Below are 20,300 nucleotides of genomic sequence, written 5' to 3'. Positions count from 1 at the left end.
TTTTAAAAAATGGATGAAGGATGAAATTAAACCTTTTGTTCGCTCTCCTCTTTTGTTCAAGTCAAGTCAAGTCAAGTCAAGTTTATTTGTATAGCGCTTTTCACAACAGACATTGTCTCAAAGCAGCTTTACAGAAAACAACAGTGAAGGTGAATGGTGTGCGTTTGTCCCTGATGAGCAGCCGTGGCGACAGTGGCAAGGAAAAACTCCCTTAGATGATATGAGGAAGAAACCTTGAGAGGAACCAGACTCAAAGGGGAACCCATCCTCATATGGGTGACATCAAAAGTTTGGTCATAAATCTTTCAACAATACAGAACAATTTGTGATCATCATAGATCCAGCATCAGCTTCTCCATGCCAGGGCCTTTAAACACTCGGCATCTACTTCTCCATGATCATCCATAGGTCCATAATCTTCACGAGGTGGGACGTGACTGGAGCTGGCCAAACCTCAGGAAGCCTCGGGATGGGGAGAGAAAGAGAAGCAGTGGAGAGGAATTAGCGTAGCTGCTGTTCATGATATTAACAGCACAAGTTGATAATGTGCATGTGATCAGATGTTCTGGAGCACAAGGTTATGATGTGATGTGTGTGATGTGTGTTATGTGTAGGCTTTGCTAAAAAGATATGTTTTTAATCTACACTTAAACTGGGAGAGTGTATCTGAACCCCGAACACTGTCAGGAAGACTATTCCAGAGTTTAGGAGCTAAATGTGAAAATGCTCTACCGCCTTTAGTGGACTTTGCTATTCTAGGAACTACTAGAAGCCCAGAGTTTTGAGATCTCAGGGAGCGTGACGGATTGTAGCGTGTTAAGAGACTGGATAGATACATGGGAGCCAAACCATTTAGTGCTTTATAAGTGAGTAGCAGTAGTTTGTAGTCTATTCGAAACTTAATAGGAAGCCAATGTAGGGACGATAAGATTGGGGTTATATGATCGTATTTTCTTGACCTAGTAAGAACTCTTGCTGCGGCATTCTGAACTAACTGAAGCTTGTTTATTAATGATGCAGGACATCCACCTAGTAATGCATTACAGTAGTCTATTCTAGAGGTCATAAACGCATGGACGAGCTTCTCTGCATCAGATATAGATAACATATTTCTTAGCTTAGAAATATTTCTAAGGTGAAAGAAGGCTGTTTTTGTAACTTGATTGATGTGATTTTTAAAAGATAAGTTGCTGTCTAAAATAACTCCCAGGTCTTTTACCGTTGAACTAGTAGTTACAGAACAACCGTCTAAATGCAGGCTGAGATGCTGGAGCTTCTGTGTACTATTTTTTGGGCCGATGAGCAAAATCTCCGTTTTATCAGGATTTAATAGCAGAAAGTTATGGGTCATCCAATCTCTTATTTCTTCAACACACTCAGTTATGCGAGCTAATTGAGCTGTATCGCCTGGTTTGGATGAAATATATAGCTGGGTATCATCAGCATAACAATGGAAGCTAATTCCATGCCTTCTAATAATATTTCCTAATGGAAGCATGTATATTGTAAAAAGCAGGGGTCCCAGAACTGACCCTTGTGGCACGCCATAATTTACTAGCATTATCCTGGATAGCTCTCCATTTAAATCTACGAAATGGTAACGATTGGACAGGTAGGATTTAAACCAGCTTAATGCCTGTCCCTGAATACCGATGTAATTCTGTAAGCGATCGAGGAGAAGATCATGATCTATAGTGTCGAACGCAGCACTAAGATCTAGTAAAACTAATAGGGAGATGTAGCCTTGGTCTGAAGCTAAAAGCAGGTCATTAGTGATTTTAACTAGAGCAGTTTCTGTGCTATGATGGGGCCTAAAACCTGACTGAAACTCTTCAAAGATATTGTTCTCCTGCAAGTGGTTACATAACTGGGCAGCGACAATCTTTTCTAAAATCTTAGACATAAATGGGAGATTTGAAATTGGTCTGTAATTCGATAGCGTGTTTGGATCCAGATTAGGTTTTTTAATGAGGGGCTTAATAACTGCTAACTTGAGGGATTTAGGGACATGACCTAACGATAGTGAGGAGTTAATAATATTGAGAAGAGGCTCACCAGCTGTATATAACACTTCCTTCAGTAGTTTAGTGGGAATTGGATCTAACTGACATGTTGTTGATTTAGCTTTCATAATAGCATCATACAGCTCTTCCTGTCCTATACATGTAAAACAGTGTAGTTGTGGGGTTGTAAGTACGATTGTGTGTTGTTCATTCGCATCTGTGTTTCTAAGTGGCCCATTTATGTCATTATTGTGGGTGTCTTGAAATTACCCCCCACCCCCCAACACACATTTTATAATCAACACACAATCATCCATAACCTAATAACAACCTTCCCAATATTATATAGTTCCTTGTTGTGCCACCAGAACAGAGTCTTGACTTATCAGCTTGGCCTACACAAGATCTCTGAGGGTGTGCTGTGGGATCTGGGATCAAGACGACAGCAGCAGAGCTTTTAAGTCCTGTAAGTTTTCCTCCAGCAAAATGGAGATCTGTGGAATTGGAAGGGCAAGTCATCACCTTGACTCCCCTAAGAATTTGGGTGAGGCTGAAGCATTATCCTGCTGATAGAGGAGACATTGGTTAACATCATTGCTATGAAGCATCTGCCCAATCTCTGAACTGTTATTTTTTGTTTGTCTGGAATTCAATTGTATTTCGAAACGCTATTTTACATTCAGAAAATATTGACTGAAATTGCATCCTTTCATTAGTGCAGGTTTATATGGTGGGGGTACAAAATGTTTTGAGGCAAACTCTGTTTACAAGAAAGCACTTTATTTATAGACGTTTATACACAATCACCTTCAAAATAGTCCCCTTGAACACCAATCCAACTTTTGAAGAAGCGTGTCAAGCACATTCTGCGATTGGTGCTTGATGGTGTCTGAAAGACGACCTTCGAACTGGATCTTTATCTTCGGAGAGAGGGTGAAGTCCGCAGGAGCCGAATCTGGGGGTGAGATCAAGTGGATTGTTCTCCGACAGTCTAAGTCCACATTTGAACATTTTTGTGGGTTGAGCGTGTTGAAGGTCTTCCTGAACTCATCGTCTTCCAGTGATGTTTTGTTTAAAACAACTCAAATCGCCGCAAAGTATGTCAAAAGTATGTCATTTCAAGCATGTCTTTTCATGATGTAATCCCAGACGTGGTCAGAACAGCACCAGTTAGCGCCATTAGTCTCAAAACTTTTTAAAACCACCTCATATGCTGTACACAAGGGCTAAAAACGAAACCCCTACTTTAGTCTGTGTTAAAAACAGCAAAAGATTGTGCTCTTTGAATCCCATTTGCTGTTATAAAAACCTCCCCCATTTTCTGGGAAGATGCTCCAATAGATTTTCTGGAGATTTGTGCTCATTCAGCTACAATGGTGTAAGTAAAGTACTGATGTAGGTGAACTGAGGAGGCCTGGGGTGCATCCCAAAGGTGTATCAATAGGGTTGAAGTCAGAGATCTATAGCAGGAGATTTCCACTCTAACCAACATAAAGAATAGCTTCCTGAAGCTGGCTTTGTGCACAGGGTCATTGTCATGCTGGAACAGATTTTGTGTGTATAGTTGTATGTATATTTAATCTTAATGGCAAAAACAAAAAAAAAACCCGATGTGAATTAGTAGTGGAACATCTCCCCCTTGTGGAGAAGCTTCAATCAACTTAAATGTGACAATTCCTTTATATAGTAATTAAACAAAGCAAAAAAATCTTTAGACATGCAGAAAACAAATCCAACTAGTTTCTCGTTTATTTTACAACCCCGAGGTTGAAAAGGTCACTACTTCATCAGCCTAAAAGTGCTGGCCTTTAAACTCTGGAGCCTGGATGATGAATAGAGATGAAGATAAAACCAGTTCTTAAGCTCTTTTTTTTTTTTGTGGATTACATCTGGAGTTGCTGACTCGTGTGTCTCCTGAGGGTTAAGACTACCAGCAGGGTTCAGTAAAACAGAAAAGCAATGAGCTTATAGCAGTTTTTTTAAGGGCACGTTAGAGAGATGATGACAAAATCAATACTAACGTATTCCTAGCATGTATAGAGTTACATTTTAAATGCACAATCTCTACAAAATAATTGGGACTTCTGACTGTTTCCCCCCAAACTGTTGTGGCTGAATGAACACAAATCTCCACAAGCACAGTCCAATATCTAGTGGAACATCTTAGAATATCTAGTTTACCATCTTGGGTGTCCACAAACTTGTATCTGTAGACGTAGACGTGTAGTAGACGTGCTGCTTAATTCGCACACCTATTATGTTTCTCATCGTTTTGTAGGTCATTAAATCGACCATCTTATAGATCTACAAATCCTGGCTGTACATATCTGATTGGTCAGAAGGTGTTGGTTAGTTTTCTATAGCAGCGGCCCTAACAATGATAGAATTTCAAGGCAAATCACAGGTTCCTTTGGTAACACAAACATACCTTTTTAATGTATATTATAAATATGATGACAATATATGTAAAAAGTCATTGATAAGTAGGTAGATCACTATCAGTAGGTACTTGATCCTAGTCAGGGTCATGGTGGATCTCAGGTACAATGGGTTTGAAGCAGGAATATATGTTTAGGGACGTATGTTTACCTCAGCTCTATATGCACACAAGATTTTCGGCAGAGGGTGATTAATTTTAACTGAGTCAGGTATTAGTTGGGAGTTGGGGGGCTGAGAATAAGGAGGAAACAAACATGGACAAGGGAGAAACCTGCACAGAAACTCCTTACAGACAGTAACCTGAGCTCGGAATTAAAACGGAGCTGTGAGACTCCAACATTCTCAGCACTCCCCACTGGCAGAGGTAGAGCTGTAACTAACATTTAATGGGAAAGTCTACAGGACCATTGTGGGGGGTTGTATGGGGGGGAAAGGGGGGGTCACTGCGGTTTCTCAGTAACACTATCGGGTCGTTTTTTTGTGTAAACACAGAAGCATGGTGAGGGGACGAGTAAATTATAGCTGCTATGAGGTAAGTGATAGTTTGCTTCACAGACATTGCGCAATGTAACCGCAAACAGATAAAAATATTTAGATGGAAATATTTAACACTGGTAATTTGCTCCTGGGGATGTGTTATTGGAAGGGTTTCATCACATCAACACATTTATGATTATCTTCTTATAACAGCAGAAGATTGGCATGTGCTGTTTGAACATCCGGTTTTCCAATCCCTATTTTGCTGTTAGAATAACCTTCACTCTTCTAGGAAAAAGTTCCACTAGATTTCGTGAAGACGTATGCTCATTTAGCCACAAGTAAAATTAGGTACTGATGTAGGTATGGTGAGGAGGCCTGGGGTGCAGTTTAAATTTAGTTCAAGTGAAGGAAAAATTTCATGCTGGCACATCCAAAGACATTTTATACGTCTGTTCGCACTCCAAGTTTGGAGGAACAGTTTGGAGGAAGAAACACATATTGGGGGACGCCAACGTGAAAAAAAGCTTACCTTGGCTTAATAAAATGCTAATGTTTAATAAATGATATACAACTAAAATAACAGACAGAAATTAATTTCTTCTTTCGGCTGCTCCCATTAGGGGTCGCCACAGCGGATCAACCCAGTTACCTGCATGTCCATAAATCTCCTTCTTTGTGGCGCCATCCTCAGCATTCTCTTCCTGATATACCCCATGTCCCTCCTCTGCACATGTCCAAACCATCTCAATCACACCTCCCTCACCTTGTCTCCCAAACGTCCTACATGCGCTGTTCCTCTAATAAACTCATTTCTAATCCTTTCCATCGTCGTCACTCCCAACAAAAACCTCAACATCTTCAGCTTTGCTACCTTCAGCTCCACCTCCTGTCTTTTACTCAGTGCCACTGTCTCTAAACCATACAACATCTCATGTCTCACCACAGTCCAATAAACTTTCCCTTTCACTCTCACAGATACTCTTCTATCAAAATCACTCCTGCTATCACTCTTCTTCACCCACTCCACCCTGCCTGCACCCTTTTCTTCACTTCTCTAACACGATCTCATTTCATTCTTCTTTTGGCTGCTGCCATTAGGGGTCGCCAAATATTTTCAATATCAATAACAATAATAAGAAAGATCCCGCCTTCGAGCTACGTTTAAGCACGTGTTGCTTTACGTGTGCGTTACAAGCTATGCCCCCTGCTCGAGACCGCTCCGCCCTCTGCTCGAGACGCTGCTCGGGGCTTCGTTCCGCTCATTTCCGCTCTCTGTAACGCTGTTCGCCGCGGAGACACCGCTGCTCCGGGATTCAACAATAACCTACTCCAATAACACGCAACAACAACATGGAACCGAAATGAACAAATAGACACATAGAAACCGCATCGGAAATCCTTTTTATTTGTTTTTTTTCCCCCTTTATATTGGGTTTCCAGGAGGCCCGCGGATGGTGAGAGCGGAGTGAGAGGTCGCGAAAGGTAAGAGGAGAAAGCGTGGGGTCCAGTCAGAGCGTCTCTGTAGGACACGGGGAAGTTTTACACTGAGGTCTAGGGGTAAAAAAAAAAAAAACACTTCCTGGGGTTATAACTTGGGTTTTGAGTTTGAGTTTGAATGAAATGTTTCGAGATGGAATCACTGCAGCTGAGCAAAAACCCAAAAACTGAAACAAAATCATCCAAAACTGAGTGCTGACTTTAATATATGTTTATATGTTTTTATATATATATATATATATATACACACACACACACACACACACACACACATACATATATGCATACACTTTATTTTTGTTAGATTTTCAGTGCTTCTAAATTCTCCATCTCATTCTCTAGTGCGCATTTAATGATATTGTATCCAAAATATTGCGCAATTGTTTCCGAAAAACACATGAAAATTTCTCTCATTTATGCAAAAACAAACAAACAAATTTCAACGACTCATCCTGCACCTGTGTTGTTTTTGTCCAATGAAACACTCTTTAAACCATGAAGCCCCGCCCATGTGGGCGTATCTCGCCCCACGTTAGTAGCTTGTAAACAGCCAGTACGGTTTGTGTGTTTTGAACAAATTTTTTTTTCCCTCCAACTACGCCACAAGTATTTTTTCAGTCAGTTTAGAGAAGAAACGTTCGTTCCGATATGCTCTTTGTTTTTCTACGGCCGACTTCGGACGGGCAATCCCAGGATCCGTCAATGAGAAATCATCAATAAGCTCTCGTGATCTCTTTACTGTGCTCAGTAAGCTTTCGGCACTCTGTCGTGTAGCTCTGACTTCCTGTATCAAAAGGAAATGTGTCGGCATACAGGCTCAAAATAATGTGTGCTGAGTTTAGGAGCACAGTATAGGGATGAGCTAAAACCATTTACATTTATTGCCATTTGGCAGACGCCCTTATCAGAAGCGACGCACAACTAAGCGGTTGAGTTTTTTTGCCTTGTTCAAAGGCCCATCAGTGGCAGCTTGATGGTGCTGGTATCTGAACTCGTGAACTGTCGATGCCTAAACCAGTGAACTACCCTTTTTTACAAACCAGGTATCCAGTTTTGATTTCAGATATCAGAGATAGAAACCATACAAATCCTCTGATTCTGATGGGCCTGTTTGTGTTGGTGAATCACCACAGCGACACGTCCTGACAGATATGAATCATATTTCCGAATAATCCCAAATAGCACTCGGGGACGGTTGGTGAACGTGTTTGCGTTCTCAGCGTTGGACAAAACCGTTTCCTGAGCTCCAATCGACTCCTTTTCGGATAGGATCTAATTGAATCCAGATGATCGGATTGGATAATTATCTGCATGTGACCTGTCTGATCAATCATCTCACGTAAAGCGCGGTTCATCTTCCATTTCCCCCCAACTAACTGGTATTAAAGCATCGGCCTGCACTGACGTGTTCGGTAAGCGTTTTCCCACAGAATCTATGAGGTTAAGGTTCAAGATAATTAGATTGTAGTGACATTGGGCGTCTGTATACATGTAGGGGCTTGAAAATTCCCAGCGAGAGAAGGATACGATTTTTTTTTCTTTCATTGTCTAAAACTCCGTTCCAAGTTGTTCAAACATGCCTCTTAAATATCACATGCAGACGTGTGCCTTATAGTACCAAAGTAAAAAAAAACAACAATGAAACTACAATAGCTGCAAAAAGGGAGACCTTTTGTGAATCCTTGATGAAAAAGTCCAAGACTTGGAGAGAAAAATCAATGCAGAAGGTTTGTGACGGCAGCTTGTTCGTTTACCTCAAATATGACGTTTATGTTATTCTAACTACGTGCACATGCTACGTGAACAAGATGCTTTTTCGTTTGGAAAAGGCAGGACGTTTGAGGGCAGAGATCTGTTCACAAAGCAGGAATGTTGAGTTTGAACAATCTTGAGAAAATCTGAACTGAGCAATAATGTGACCGTAGCCTTGGAGTGTGTTCGTCTAGGACTGAGGGAGTGTACTGTTTCTCTCTCTCTCTCTTTCTTTGACTTAATGGGTGCCATGTGTTTGTGTAAATACTATAAAAATGTAAAAAATCCCCAATGCCATAAAAAAACTAAAAGGGTGCCAAACAGCAGCCTGAAAACTGAGAGCCATTTAGCCACAGTAACGTTTCATAACCATCTGGACTGAATGTTCAAACTTGAAAACAAAAAAGAAAAACAATAGAAAATTTAAAATGCATTGTTTCCTTTTAATCCTGTAGAAAGTGCCAGCCCGCTTCACCATGCAGGGGAACAGAGGCCCTGGGCGTCTTCCCCAGTTAGTGACTCCGTCCAACGGGTCGACACCATACAACATGACCCGGGTCGTTCCTTTGAGATCTCCTCCCCCTGTCAAGGCCTTGCCTCCGCCACCAGCACGTCCGAAACCGTTAACTGTGGCACCAGCGCAACCACCTGCCGTTCAACCCCCGGATTTCCAGAATCGGCAGAAGAGGAAAAACACGTACATCTGCACCGGAGTCTTCTTCGCCATGTTCTTCTTCGTGCTCATTCTTTATCTCTGCCTGAGCCCTGGCCAAGTCCTCGATGGTGAGTCACCACTGCTGTCCTGCAAGTACTTGAATATCAAAATAGTCGTATGTTGTTTTTTTTTTTTCCATGAGACTCTTCTGCATATTACAGTGATTCCACCAGCACCATGCTTCACCATAGGGATGGTAATAGCCAGGTGTTTAGCAAAAGCTCAGTTTTTTCATTCAGTGCAGTTTTTGTCTCATCAGTGTCTCTCTGGGTCCACCATGACCACAATAAATTTAATTGTACAATAATTTCCAGACTATTAAACGCACCCAAATATAAGCCGCACCCACAAAATTTTACAAATATTTTTATTTTGAACATAAATACGCCGCACCTGTCTATAAGCCGCAGGTGCCTACATTTAAACTAATAACCTTTACACAGGCTTTAATGAAAGACAGTGTCTGTTACACGGCTTGTATCTAAACAGTAGCCTACCAAGAAAGTCATTGTTCACTGTCTTCCTCCTTCCTTTCACAACAATTTCTCTCGAGAGTTTTTCTTTCGGCATCGTCGTGCGTTTAAAAATCACCATCGGTGAAGCTTTTCTCCCGATGCCGTGCAGCTCAGAACACAGGTGAAGTTTTTTGAACACAGGTCATGCGTTTTTTCATGCCCGGTTGTTTTCCGCATGACCGTCTTTCCTGTTGACAGTCCAAGTGAGCGGCAGGTCAAACATCAGAGGAACCTCATCCATATTTATGATGTGGTGCGGCTCGATTCAGTGGGAGCGCATCTGATTTAATATAAAGAATTTTATTGTTTCACCTTAACCCATTTGGCAATTTCATTTGTCTAATGTTATGGGGCTCAGTTTTTTGGCTTGAAGCTTGTGAAACCAGGAAAAACCGAGGAAAAATCCATAAATTACCCGCTTCATTGTTTAAGCAGTGGGGTTCAAAGCGTGGGAAAAAAGTAGCGGCTTATAGTCCGGAAAATACGGTATTTATTTTTGTTTATTCAGTAATTCTTCCATAAAGTTCTGATTTATGGGTATTTCTGAGATGGTTGGTACCAGGAAGTTTAATTAAGCTTTATTCATTCTCGCGTACACCTTCTTGGGAAGCAAAAGTCAAGAATTTGTCCCCAAATAGAAGCATATGCTCCCCACCCCCGCATTTTAGTACAAAGAGTTATTGCAGGTTTTCATTAGCTCCATAAACACTCGGTAATCTGGCACTGGTCTAGCGATGATGGTGATGGATGTCTAGTTTCTGACCAAAAAAAAGTTTTAGTTAAAGTCTTCTGTAACTATAAGCTGTTGTGATAAACATGAAGAGTTGTTTCGGTGTGTTACAGAGAACTGTCCTGACCACAACCTGAAACTGATAAAATGGAACCCGGGACTCATCCCAAAAAAGGATATGGTGATAAACAAGGGACAACTGTACAAATTGACAGCGTCGGCCACCTTCCACTCCCTGACCATCAAATCGGGAGGTAAGGCGTGAACATGTGACTTTGGACTCTGAAGCCTGAGTGATGTCTAATACAATGCAGCTGTGAATGAATGAGTTTTCACTCGTCTTTTATTTTGCAGCCGTGTTCACTTCATACTCTAAATCATTTCGGTGCCTTTACAGGGTTGGTGGTGTTTGCTGATAATCAAGACGGTTCAAACAACATTACTCTACGTACCCACTATGTGTTAATCGAAGAAGGGGGTGCGCTTCACATCGGTGCCCCGAAGTGTCGATATCGATCCCACGCCACCATCACGCTGGTGGGCCGTTCGGACGACGCCTCTGTTCCGGTTGTGCCCCATTTCGGACGCAAATTTGTAGGCGTGCTTCCGGGGGGCACTCTGGAGCTCCATGGAGTGCAGCGGCCATCCTGGACTCTACTCACACGCACTGTACCTGCCACGGGCCTAGAAGCAGGCAGCTACGTTTTCCAGAAGAACTTCAGTCGAGGGATCAACATTCGTGTAGTGGACCAGGACACCGGTGCTTTGTTAAAGTTTCCCGACCGATTCGACACACACGACTCGCTGAACGACAGCAAAAGTCTGAACCAGATGCTGCAGTTGCTGCCAAAGGGTCGCATAGTTGCTCTCGCTGTTGGGGACTCGGCTGCCAAGAACCTCGAGACGGATACCAGGGAGACCATCCAGAAGCTTCTGGGCAGCCACTACGTTGGGCAGCTCAAATACAGGTAATGTTTTATATTGTGCCAGACAAATTATAGTGAAAATAAAAGAAGCGTGAGCAAGAGAAATGGAAGTATGGACACCCACAAGGTCCTGGCAGGGGTGTTCAATCTTTTTTACAAAGGGCCAGTGTTAGTGCAGGTTTTCATTTCAGGTCTGACCCTTGATTAGTTGAAATGAAAACCTGCACCCACATTGGCCCTTTGGGAGAAGTGTGGACCCCCTGGTTTAAGGGGTTTAAATACACTATATGTACAAAAGCACTGGGACTCCCATTGTTTCCAGCCAGATGTAGTTATTCCCCAAACTGTCACCACAAAATTGGAGACACAATTGTATAGGATGTCTTCGGATGCAGTAGCATGATGTTTCCCTTTAGATTAACTAACCTGTTCCAGCAGAACAATGCCCCGGTACATAAACTCTGTGAAGATATGGTTGGAGGTGTTTGGAAGAGTTTGAGTGGCCTAAAATAATGTCTTTATTTGTAGTCTATTTGTAATCTGCTGAGAAAAGTAGCGGAGGAAATGAAACCAGCAAGTTTGCTTTGATATCTGCGGGTGAGGCTGAACGTGGAAATTTTCTTATTTGATCCATCCGGTTTGCTTCATTCAGTCCTACACACTTTTATGAATTATTGTCTAATTGTTCTTTTCTTTTTTTCTTTTCTTGTTTTAGACATTAGACATTTCATTTGCAGACTTGATAAGCATTACACTTTTCACATACAGCTCTGCATTACTGCTCAGAAATGCGTTAGAAGAGAATGACCAACATTCACGTATAATTGTATATAGTATAATTATAACACGCAGCTTCCTGACACCTTTTATCACCGGCGTGTCGGTGATAAAATTGGCAATATGGCAAAATTGGCAAAATGGCAAATATCACGCACGCACACACACACACACACACACACACACACTCAATGTCCTCCAATGTGTAACCAATTGTGATATTTGCCATATCCGTGCTCTAATGTGTCGCTAATGGGCCTTAGATTCTCTGCAGCACAAAACCTAACCCAATCCTGGCATATTACCTTAAAAGGGGGGGGTGAACAAAAAATGGATTGGCAGCCTTTTCCATCTTTCCTCTCGGCATATTTGTACAGGAAAAGCACTGGAGGGTTTGGCCGGCGTGTTTCCAGGATGTGCGCTGAAAAATGAGCTGACGTGTGTGAATTTCGGAACAAAACACACGGTCTCTTCTGACCTGGCAGTGTAAGGACAAGCTAAAAAGGACACACACACACACACACACACACACAGAGTGCGGAGTGACATTAAGGGTCTTGACGCAAACCTTTTGTACCCATTGAGCTCTAAAATGCTTACGCACACCCGGCCTTCATGCTCACACACTTTCCTTTCTCAGAAACTCTTTTTGTCTCTTTCTCTCACTCTTCTTCTTTTCTTCCACCCATCTTAGTAGTCCCAGTGTCTTTGAAGGCTTGGCATTAACCCTCTCCTGTGAACCCCCACCCCCTGCACAAACAGAAACATCTGGCTCAAACTTGTGTAACTCACAGGCCAAGTTCCCTCCTCTCTTTTCAGTTTTTGCCACACACACATACGGATACCTCACTACACACCAGGGGGTAGTGTGTGTGTGTGTGTGTGTGTGTGTGTGTGTGTGTGTGTGTGTGTGTGTGTGTGTGTGCGCTTCATGAGCTTTCTGGTCAAAGAACTTGGATTTGAGTTTTACTGTGGAATAAGAAAAAAGTCCACTACAATTGTTATTATTAGAAGTTTTTCAACAGCTCTCTGGAAAACCGATGTAGAAAAGCCCCCAATGTCCAGAAGGCAACACAAAATGTTGGGGTTGTCTGCAGTTTCTTCATTATGATGCACAGATTATATTTCATCTGCATTGTAAACATTGTAACCGCAAGTCTAATCAAGTTAAATCCGGCTCTGCTCGCCACACGATGCAGTATTTAGATTAAAGCAACAATTTGATGTTTGATGATACCCCAGAACATGAGATGGGACCAGATGAATGTGTGTGTGTGTGTGTGTGTGTGTATATATATCCTGTTACATTATAGAAGCTATAAATGTCGGTCCTTCACTGGCTTCTCGTTTGTTTGTTTTTTCCCCTCATTTTTTTGAGACAAAATAATTCCCTTTGTCCTGAGGACTTTCCTTCAGCATTAAACATAAAGTTACAGCTTTACCTCTGGTTGGTGCAAATCATGACACTGGAGACTCCTCCTGTAAATTGCCGTGAACGTTTCTCTGGTTTTTGTGAAGCCTCAATCACAGAAATCAACTTATTACTAACTGGATTAAAGTCTGTAAAAGAGAAAAGATATATAAAATGCCAGGCAGTTATTGTGGTAAGAAACTGTAATGTTCACCTATTTCATTTTACATCTTTTTTTGTTTTTATTATATATATATATATATATATATATATATAATCTGTTTAGAGAAACACTACACCTTTAAAAAAAAATAAGAATAAAAAATTCCTGGCTCGCTGCCAGAACTATACCCAGGTGGCTCTACTTTTCATTAAACAGGAAATGGTTGTCATTGCGTTTTGTTGGACTTTGATGGGAAAATTTACCCCTTTTTTTTTTTTATTTATTTTTTTGTTTTTCCTCTTTTCTCTTTCCTCATGATGTTTTCCTGGATAACCCCAAAAAAATGTTGTGATCGTCAGAGGAAGGGCGTTTGCTTTTATTCTTTTGGAAGATCCACTATATGGCCAAAAAATGTTCCTGTGTGCTTTTTGAACACCCTGTTCAATATTTAGTCCCCATTTGCATTTATAATATCCTCCTCTCTTCTAGGAAGATGTTCTAGATCTTGGAATGTGCTTATGGAGCTTTGTGTGAGATTCATTCAGACAGTAAAGTGGGGTACTGATGTAGGTGAGGAGGCCTGGGGTGCCAATTCATCGTACTCAATAGGCTTGAGGTCAGAGCTCTGGACTGGGCCACTGAAGATCTTCCAACCCATGTAAAGCATACTGGAGCAAACCAAGTCATTTGTGCACAGGGGTGTTGTCATGCGGGAACAGGTTTTGAGTCTCCTATTTGGTGTGAAGGTAAAATCTCATGCTACCACAATTGGGAAGAGAAAAACCCCCGTGCTTACAAATGCTAGTCTTTGTCTTGTTGGACACTTTCTACTCTTTGGTACTAGTGTTTCTGAGGATTGTAGATGTTTTTAGGCACCCACAGAAGCAAAAATAAAGCATGACTAAGAATCAAACGTGTGAATGTTTAAAATAAGCAGTAGCGTTAATAGGAAAAGCTAAATTAAGCCTAACCAGCTTTTAAAACTCACTCCAGTGGCACTGAATGTAATCATGTTGCTCTGTGTGTGTGCGCATGAGAGATGATATTCTGAAGACGACTGTGTAGCGAGTCTGGATTTCCACCCATGAAGTCAAGAATGAATATAATTTGCAGTTCAGTCGGCATTAAAACTATACGTTACACCGCGCTTATTTAAGCTGTCGCAGCGTTCGTGTCAGCTTTAGAGGAAGGAAGAGACTAATTTGTGTGCTTCATCTGTCATGAATTGTGGTGCTTGTGGTCACCCAGGGCCGTTTCCTCTTTCTCGTCGCGGACCGATCGATGCCAACACTTCGTAGCGCAGGGATCTGTGCGTGGCTCGGCTTCGTTATAACAATAAAGAATGGCCAGTTTCTGTCGTCGGAGAAGCAGCAGGTTCACGTTTACATATTCATGATGAGAAGGAACAGAAATCATGCAGAACTGTGGAAAGTGAAATGCTTAGATTTATAGGAGGAGTCTTGTGCCCAAGTGTTCCACCACAGGAAGGAGTTCTAGTGCGTTGTAGTTGATTTGGGGTGGGGGAAAAAAAAAAAAAAAAGAATGAGGCTGGTGGCGTGAATGGAGTTCTGTTAAGAGTCACATGATTTCAATAGTAACAAATCTGTTCCTGAAGGTTTTTAGAGAACATAAATAAACACCAAACGTTATGACCGAAAGAGTGGGATGAAGTTTAGGATTTACAACTCAGGGTTTGATAAAAAAAAAATGCCCCACTGTTAAACATGCTGTGGAGCGCCATTAAATTCCGTTATTAAAATTTTTTTTAAAGAATACGCAACCAAGCAGGCCAAGTGTAACTCTGGGACTAAAGAGATTCAGGACCCATAACCCAGACACTCAGGCATTGATTTATTCAATAGTGGAGAAAAGGACGTCACTATTTACGCAAACTATATGAAATCTCTTTTGGGAAACAATTCGGTTTTATTTGTATAGCATTTTTAACAATGAACAGTTTAGCAGAAACCCATATAATGATCGAGCCGGAAAAATTCCTTAAGATTAAATGAGGAAAAATCTTTGAGAGGAACCACACTCAAAAGGGAACCCTTTCTCCTCTGGGTGACCCCAAATGTCCATTCATTATAGTTCTCTTATTCTTGAGGTTGACACATCAGTTCAAAAGTGTTAGACAACTGCAGCCTTAATCCAGTGTAGCGAACTGTTTATTAATTACAGTCCAAATCCATCTTCATGGTTCTTCGTAGTAACCTCATGAATTTTCAGGCTGTGTGTGTGCAGCCAGTCTCAGCAGCTTCGACTGATTTCCAATGTATAAGGACCAGAATTGGGGCATCAGGAAGGAACAGGCAGGTATTTTGGCTGTATTTTGGCAGTGAAGCATGGCACTGCTTATTACCATTCCCATAGTGAAGCATGGTGGTGGTAGTGCACTGGTGCTTTTTATCAGAACAAACCGGTAAATTAGGCGGAATAAGGGGTGAGAAGGAAGGAAGGATGGATAGATTGTGCCAGGAGAAGCCATGTTCCAGTCTGCAAAAGACTTGAAACTATGGTGGAGGGTCGCCTTCTAACAGGAAAATGGCGCAAAACACTTTGTTGATTCTACACTTGAGTTGCTGCAGCTGTGCTCTCCATTCAGTTGACAGCGGTTTAGGCGAGAAGAATCGAAGACAATTATATTACATTAATCATGTTATATCAAGATTACAGGCAGAAACAGCGCTGCATGATATGTACACAAATAGCATCGTCATTGTTTTGCTATACAACGTGATTGTGATGGTCTTGTGATGAAGTAAACTAGAAGATAAATACCAATACGAGATGCACTCATGATCAGACTGTAGTAGTTTGATAAAAGTGAGGGGAAACACTGATAGTTGGGGTTAAATCATTTTTTTCTTCCGCAGGCAGGCGTGGGCGCTGGTGTCGGTGGTCGGTGAAGGAAACGGCTCGTGCTCGGAGGATGTACGGGAGCACGAGAACCACGACACCGGGGGAAAGGCGCTGGCCCATCGCGATTTCATCACCGTGGATGGCGGGCGCTTTTTTGTGTCGGCCTACAGCGAGTGGTGGAACGGCAAGTTACAAAATGCCATCGAATTGCACCATTTTTACTAAATCTAAATGGGTTTCAGCTGTAAATGACGACGTCGGTTGAAAGCATCATCACGATTCAGGGGAGCACAAAGTTACCTGTTACTACTTGTTTACTACTTGCTTATGTTCCATTGATCATTAGTGCTTCCAGAAGAAAGCACTAATGATCACTGTGGCTTGACCTCAAGGTCACATACACACTCGCATGCTCGTTAAACACTTTTTTTTTAAAGGAGACTTTTTTTTTTTCAAGTTGCACTGCTGCTTCGTTCCAGCTGTGTGCATGTTATACTACCTATATTTGGCTTTCCTGTATTTCCAGTAACACTCCGGAGTTAGCGTGCACTAATATTTAGTGAACCAACCGGCTTTTTAGCATCTTATAATATAATTTGGGGCCGTAAAATTTTCCATTAACACCATGGCCTGATGTGTTTTATTCCTCTAATTGTCCTTGGGTTTTTTTCCTCATTGATGTTAAAACCAAAGAAATTTCAACCTATATGAATAAAATGTTCCTATAGAAAAGAAAACGAATGAAAAGAAACGCATAATACGCACCTAATTTTCGCAAACCAACGCCAAAATCGTGACCAAAATTCTGAATTGATCAATTGTTCAGACCCAGAGCCAGCGTTTCTCTTAAATAACGACATAGTGTCTGTTTTATACGGACCCGTTGTTAAATAAACCCGTTGTTGAAAATCCTGATGTCATATAAGTGATTACTGGAAGTGTCCTACCAAGACACAAAGGGCGCTCTGTGCATCAAGCTGTTTCTCCTCTACACTGAATTCATCCACCTCCAGCTATTAATGCTGAATTAGGTCTAAGCAGCATCGCTCTGAGCACTGCTGTTAGAAACGACGATGAAGCAGGCTGACCCGCTCGGAACGACGGCTCTTTGGTCTGGAAATGTTGCTCGCGGCGACAATTATGTCCAATTATATAGAGTCAGACGCAGCGTTAAAACAGTTGTGGTGATCTGTGGCTTCTCGAAAAGTACTCTTTGAGCAACACGTTTCGTATGCGTCGTGCAAGTTCCGCTTTTCATTGCTCAAAACTTTCCGCTAATACCGATACGACTTGAGTATCGAGTCAGAAGGCCACAAAAATGGTGATTTCATTGACACTGATGCTTCATGAGAGCTTTTGAACCCCATTCATAAAAGACAGAATGTAATTCTGCCATAACCCTCATGTTTGACAAAAAAATCCCAGGAGCACTAAATGAGTAGAGTACATGCAGATCTGATACAAATTTCTCCTGAGGAACATCATGCATTACGCCAGAGTCCTTTGTCAGCTGGCGTATTGTTTCAAAACCCGTTTGTCTCCCAGGCTTTGCCACATCGGGATTCCAGGTGGACGTGGTGGACCAGATGGTGCTGAACGTGCAGGACAATGTTAGCAGCTGGAAACCAGGAGACAGGATCGTGGTCGCCAGCACGGACTATTCCATGCACCAGGCTGAAGAGTTTACACTGCTGCCCTGCCCCCACTGCACTACAACACAGCTCCGCATACAAGGTGAGAAAGGAGGAGGGGGTGTGTGTGTGTTTCTTTGTGTCTGTTTCTCTCAGTGTGTCTCTCTCATTGTATCTGAGTGTGGGTTTCTCTCCATGCTTTCCTCATTGTCTTTGTATCTGTCTCCCTGCCTGTTGTGTGTGAAAATAGTTTATTTCGAGTCTCTTCTTAACGATGCACACGTTTCACTTCGAGTGTCTGGAGACTGTTCATTGGGGTGTTCACTGGGTGGTTTTCTTTTTTTTTTTTTTCATGAACAGCCTTTCTGTTCATTTAGTTCTTTACTTGCCTTCTGGGAGAGCTAATATATTTTTGGTTCGTCCACCTGTTATGTGTGTGAGAGCGTGTTGGCTTTACTGCAGGACGGGGATGTTGACAAATCGACTTGTTGGAAATTATCCACTTTTTTGGCAGATAATCAGCTTTTATTGCTGTGTTTTGGACGTAGGACGGCAGCTTTATGTCTCGATTGAAATGATTAAACGCTGGGAGATAAGAAAGTTTCCCAGGGCAGGAGAGACATGCATCGACTACTGACTTAAACACTGTCTTCCTCAGAAACAGGAAAAGGGTGTGAGGACCATAAGGACCAATGGCCCGAGATTGTGAAGAGGCCACAATCTCTCCAGAGATACGCTTTGATGTTTTGGATGTCGCTGTGTGTGTTAGTGTGTGCATACACACGTGCAGTATGGTTCCTGTAGTATTTGAGTAATCGCAACTAGACATCGACATCGTATTTGCACGTGTGGTGAAGGAAGCTATGGGTGGAAACTAGACCCACAGTTTCAACATGATAGCTCTATGTTTGCTTCGAGGCTGCAGCTAACAGCGCTAGCGGCCATTACACATCATCTCCACATAACGATGAGCCACCTGGACTGCAAAAATGTTTTATAGCAGACTTGGTTGGTATGACCGCTAAAGATCAACGGGACCCCAGTGGAGAGAATAGTACGTTTCTGGTACCTAGGTGTTCATATAAAGCAGGATCTGTCTTGGTCCTGTCACATCAACACCTTGGTGAAGAAGGCCTGGTAGCATCTGTACCATCTGTGAGTCTTAACTGACTTTAAACTACTCTCTCAGGTGCTAAGGACCTTCTACACCTGCACCATTGAGAGCGTCCTGAGACATCTACACCAAACGGGGCCAGACCAGGAAGATAGTGAAAAACCTCAGCCATTCCAACATTGCCTCACTTTTTCCTTACTTACACAATTATCTTGCACAAATTTATACAACTGTCACTTTAACGCTGGGCTGGCAAAGCACCGTTTCAAGTCGAGTTTATTTCTATTGCACTTTTCACAATGGACATTGTCTCAGAGCAGCTTTACAGAATTTAACAGTGAAGGTGAATGATGTATATTTATCCCTGATGAGCAGCCATGGTGACTGTGGCAAAAACTCCCTTAGATGTTATGAGGAAGAAACCTTGAGAGGAACCAGATTAAAAAGGCATCCTCATTTAGGTGATATCAAGAGTGTGATGAAGAGTGAGACTAACATGAGCACTGGAATGTAAGATTTTGTGACCATCATAGAGCCAACACCAGCTTCTCCATGCCAGAGCCTTTAAACACTCAAAAAAGGTCCAATATCCAAACTCCACATAAAGTGAAATCTAAATGGCGCTGGTACGTCTCTGGATGGTGAAGGTGTCAGTGTAACTTTAACATTAGCACATGGACACTTTTAATCTGTACTTCTGTCAATAATATACATATAAATATCCACCCCTTCTGTCTAATTAGTTTGTTTATATTATTTTATTTTTACCCCTATTGGTTTTATTTTTAACCTTATTCTGCTTTTACTTTTTAAATACTTTATATATTATATGTGAACATGTAACGGGAGGACAAGAAGACTTTACACTTTTTTTTTTGTCAAGACAACTTTACATCTGGTTTAGCAGCACACTGCCTGATTCCGCATTAGCACTTTTACTTACAGTGCTCTGTGTGTGTGTGTGTGTGTGTGTGTGTGTGTGTGTGTGTGTGTGTGTGTGTGTGTGTGTGTGTGTGTGTGTGTGTGTGTGTGTGGTGTTTAGGCAAGCCTCAGTTCACTCATATGGGCGAAATCGTGGATGGTGTGGACATGCGCGCTGAGGTGGCTCTGCTCTCCAGGAACATCCTGATCCACGGCGAGATGGAGAGCTCCTGCTACGGCAACAACTGGTGTCAATTTTACAGCTATGACACCTTCGGAGGACACATCAAGGTCAGAGAATCGAACATGAATAACACAAAATGCATGTATTGCAGGATATTAGTTATCTAGTTAATTGTATATA

At 41.9% G+C, this 20,300-nt stretch overlaps 1 protein-coding gene across 1 annotated transcript in view; it reads left to right on the top strand.

The window, feature by feature from the left end:
* Positions 1-6,137: 6,137 nt before the first annotated feature.
* cemip2 (cell migration inducing hyaluronidase 2) overlaps positions 6,138-20,300 on the top strand; it is a 26,076-nt gene continuing 11,913 nt past the window's right edge. Inside the window, exons 1-7 of the mRNA XM_083526348.1 lie at positions 6,138-6,404; positions 8,627-8,954; positions 10,245-10,385; positions 10,529-11,099; positions 16,285-16,454; positions 17,816-18,004; positions 20,058-20,227. Of these exons, the coding sequence (XP_083382474.1) occupies positions 8,648-8,954; positions 10,245-10,385; positions 10,529-11,099; positions 16,285-16,454; positions 17,816-18,004; positions 20,058-20,227 (1,548 nt within the window). The 5' untranslated portion in view covers positions 6,138-6,404; positions 8,627-8,647. The remainder of the gene's footprint in view (positions 6,405-8,626; positions 8,955-10,244; positions 10,386-10,528; positions 11,100-16,284; positions 16,455-17,815; positions 18,005-20,057; positions 20,228-20,300) is intronic.

The sequence above is a fragment of the Silurus aristotelis genome, assembly GCF_946808225.1.
Source record: "Silurus aristotelis genome assembly, chromosome: 23".
In the NCBI taxonomy this organism is placed as follows: Eukaryota; Metazoa; Chordata; class Actinopteri; order Siluriformes; family Siluridae; genus Silurus; species Silurus aristotelis.
Note: the sequence above shows the minus strand (reverse complement) of the source record. Positions and strands in the feature narration are given on the sequence as shown.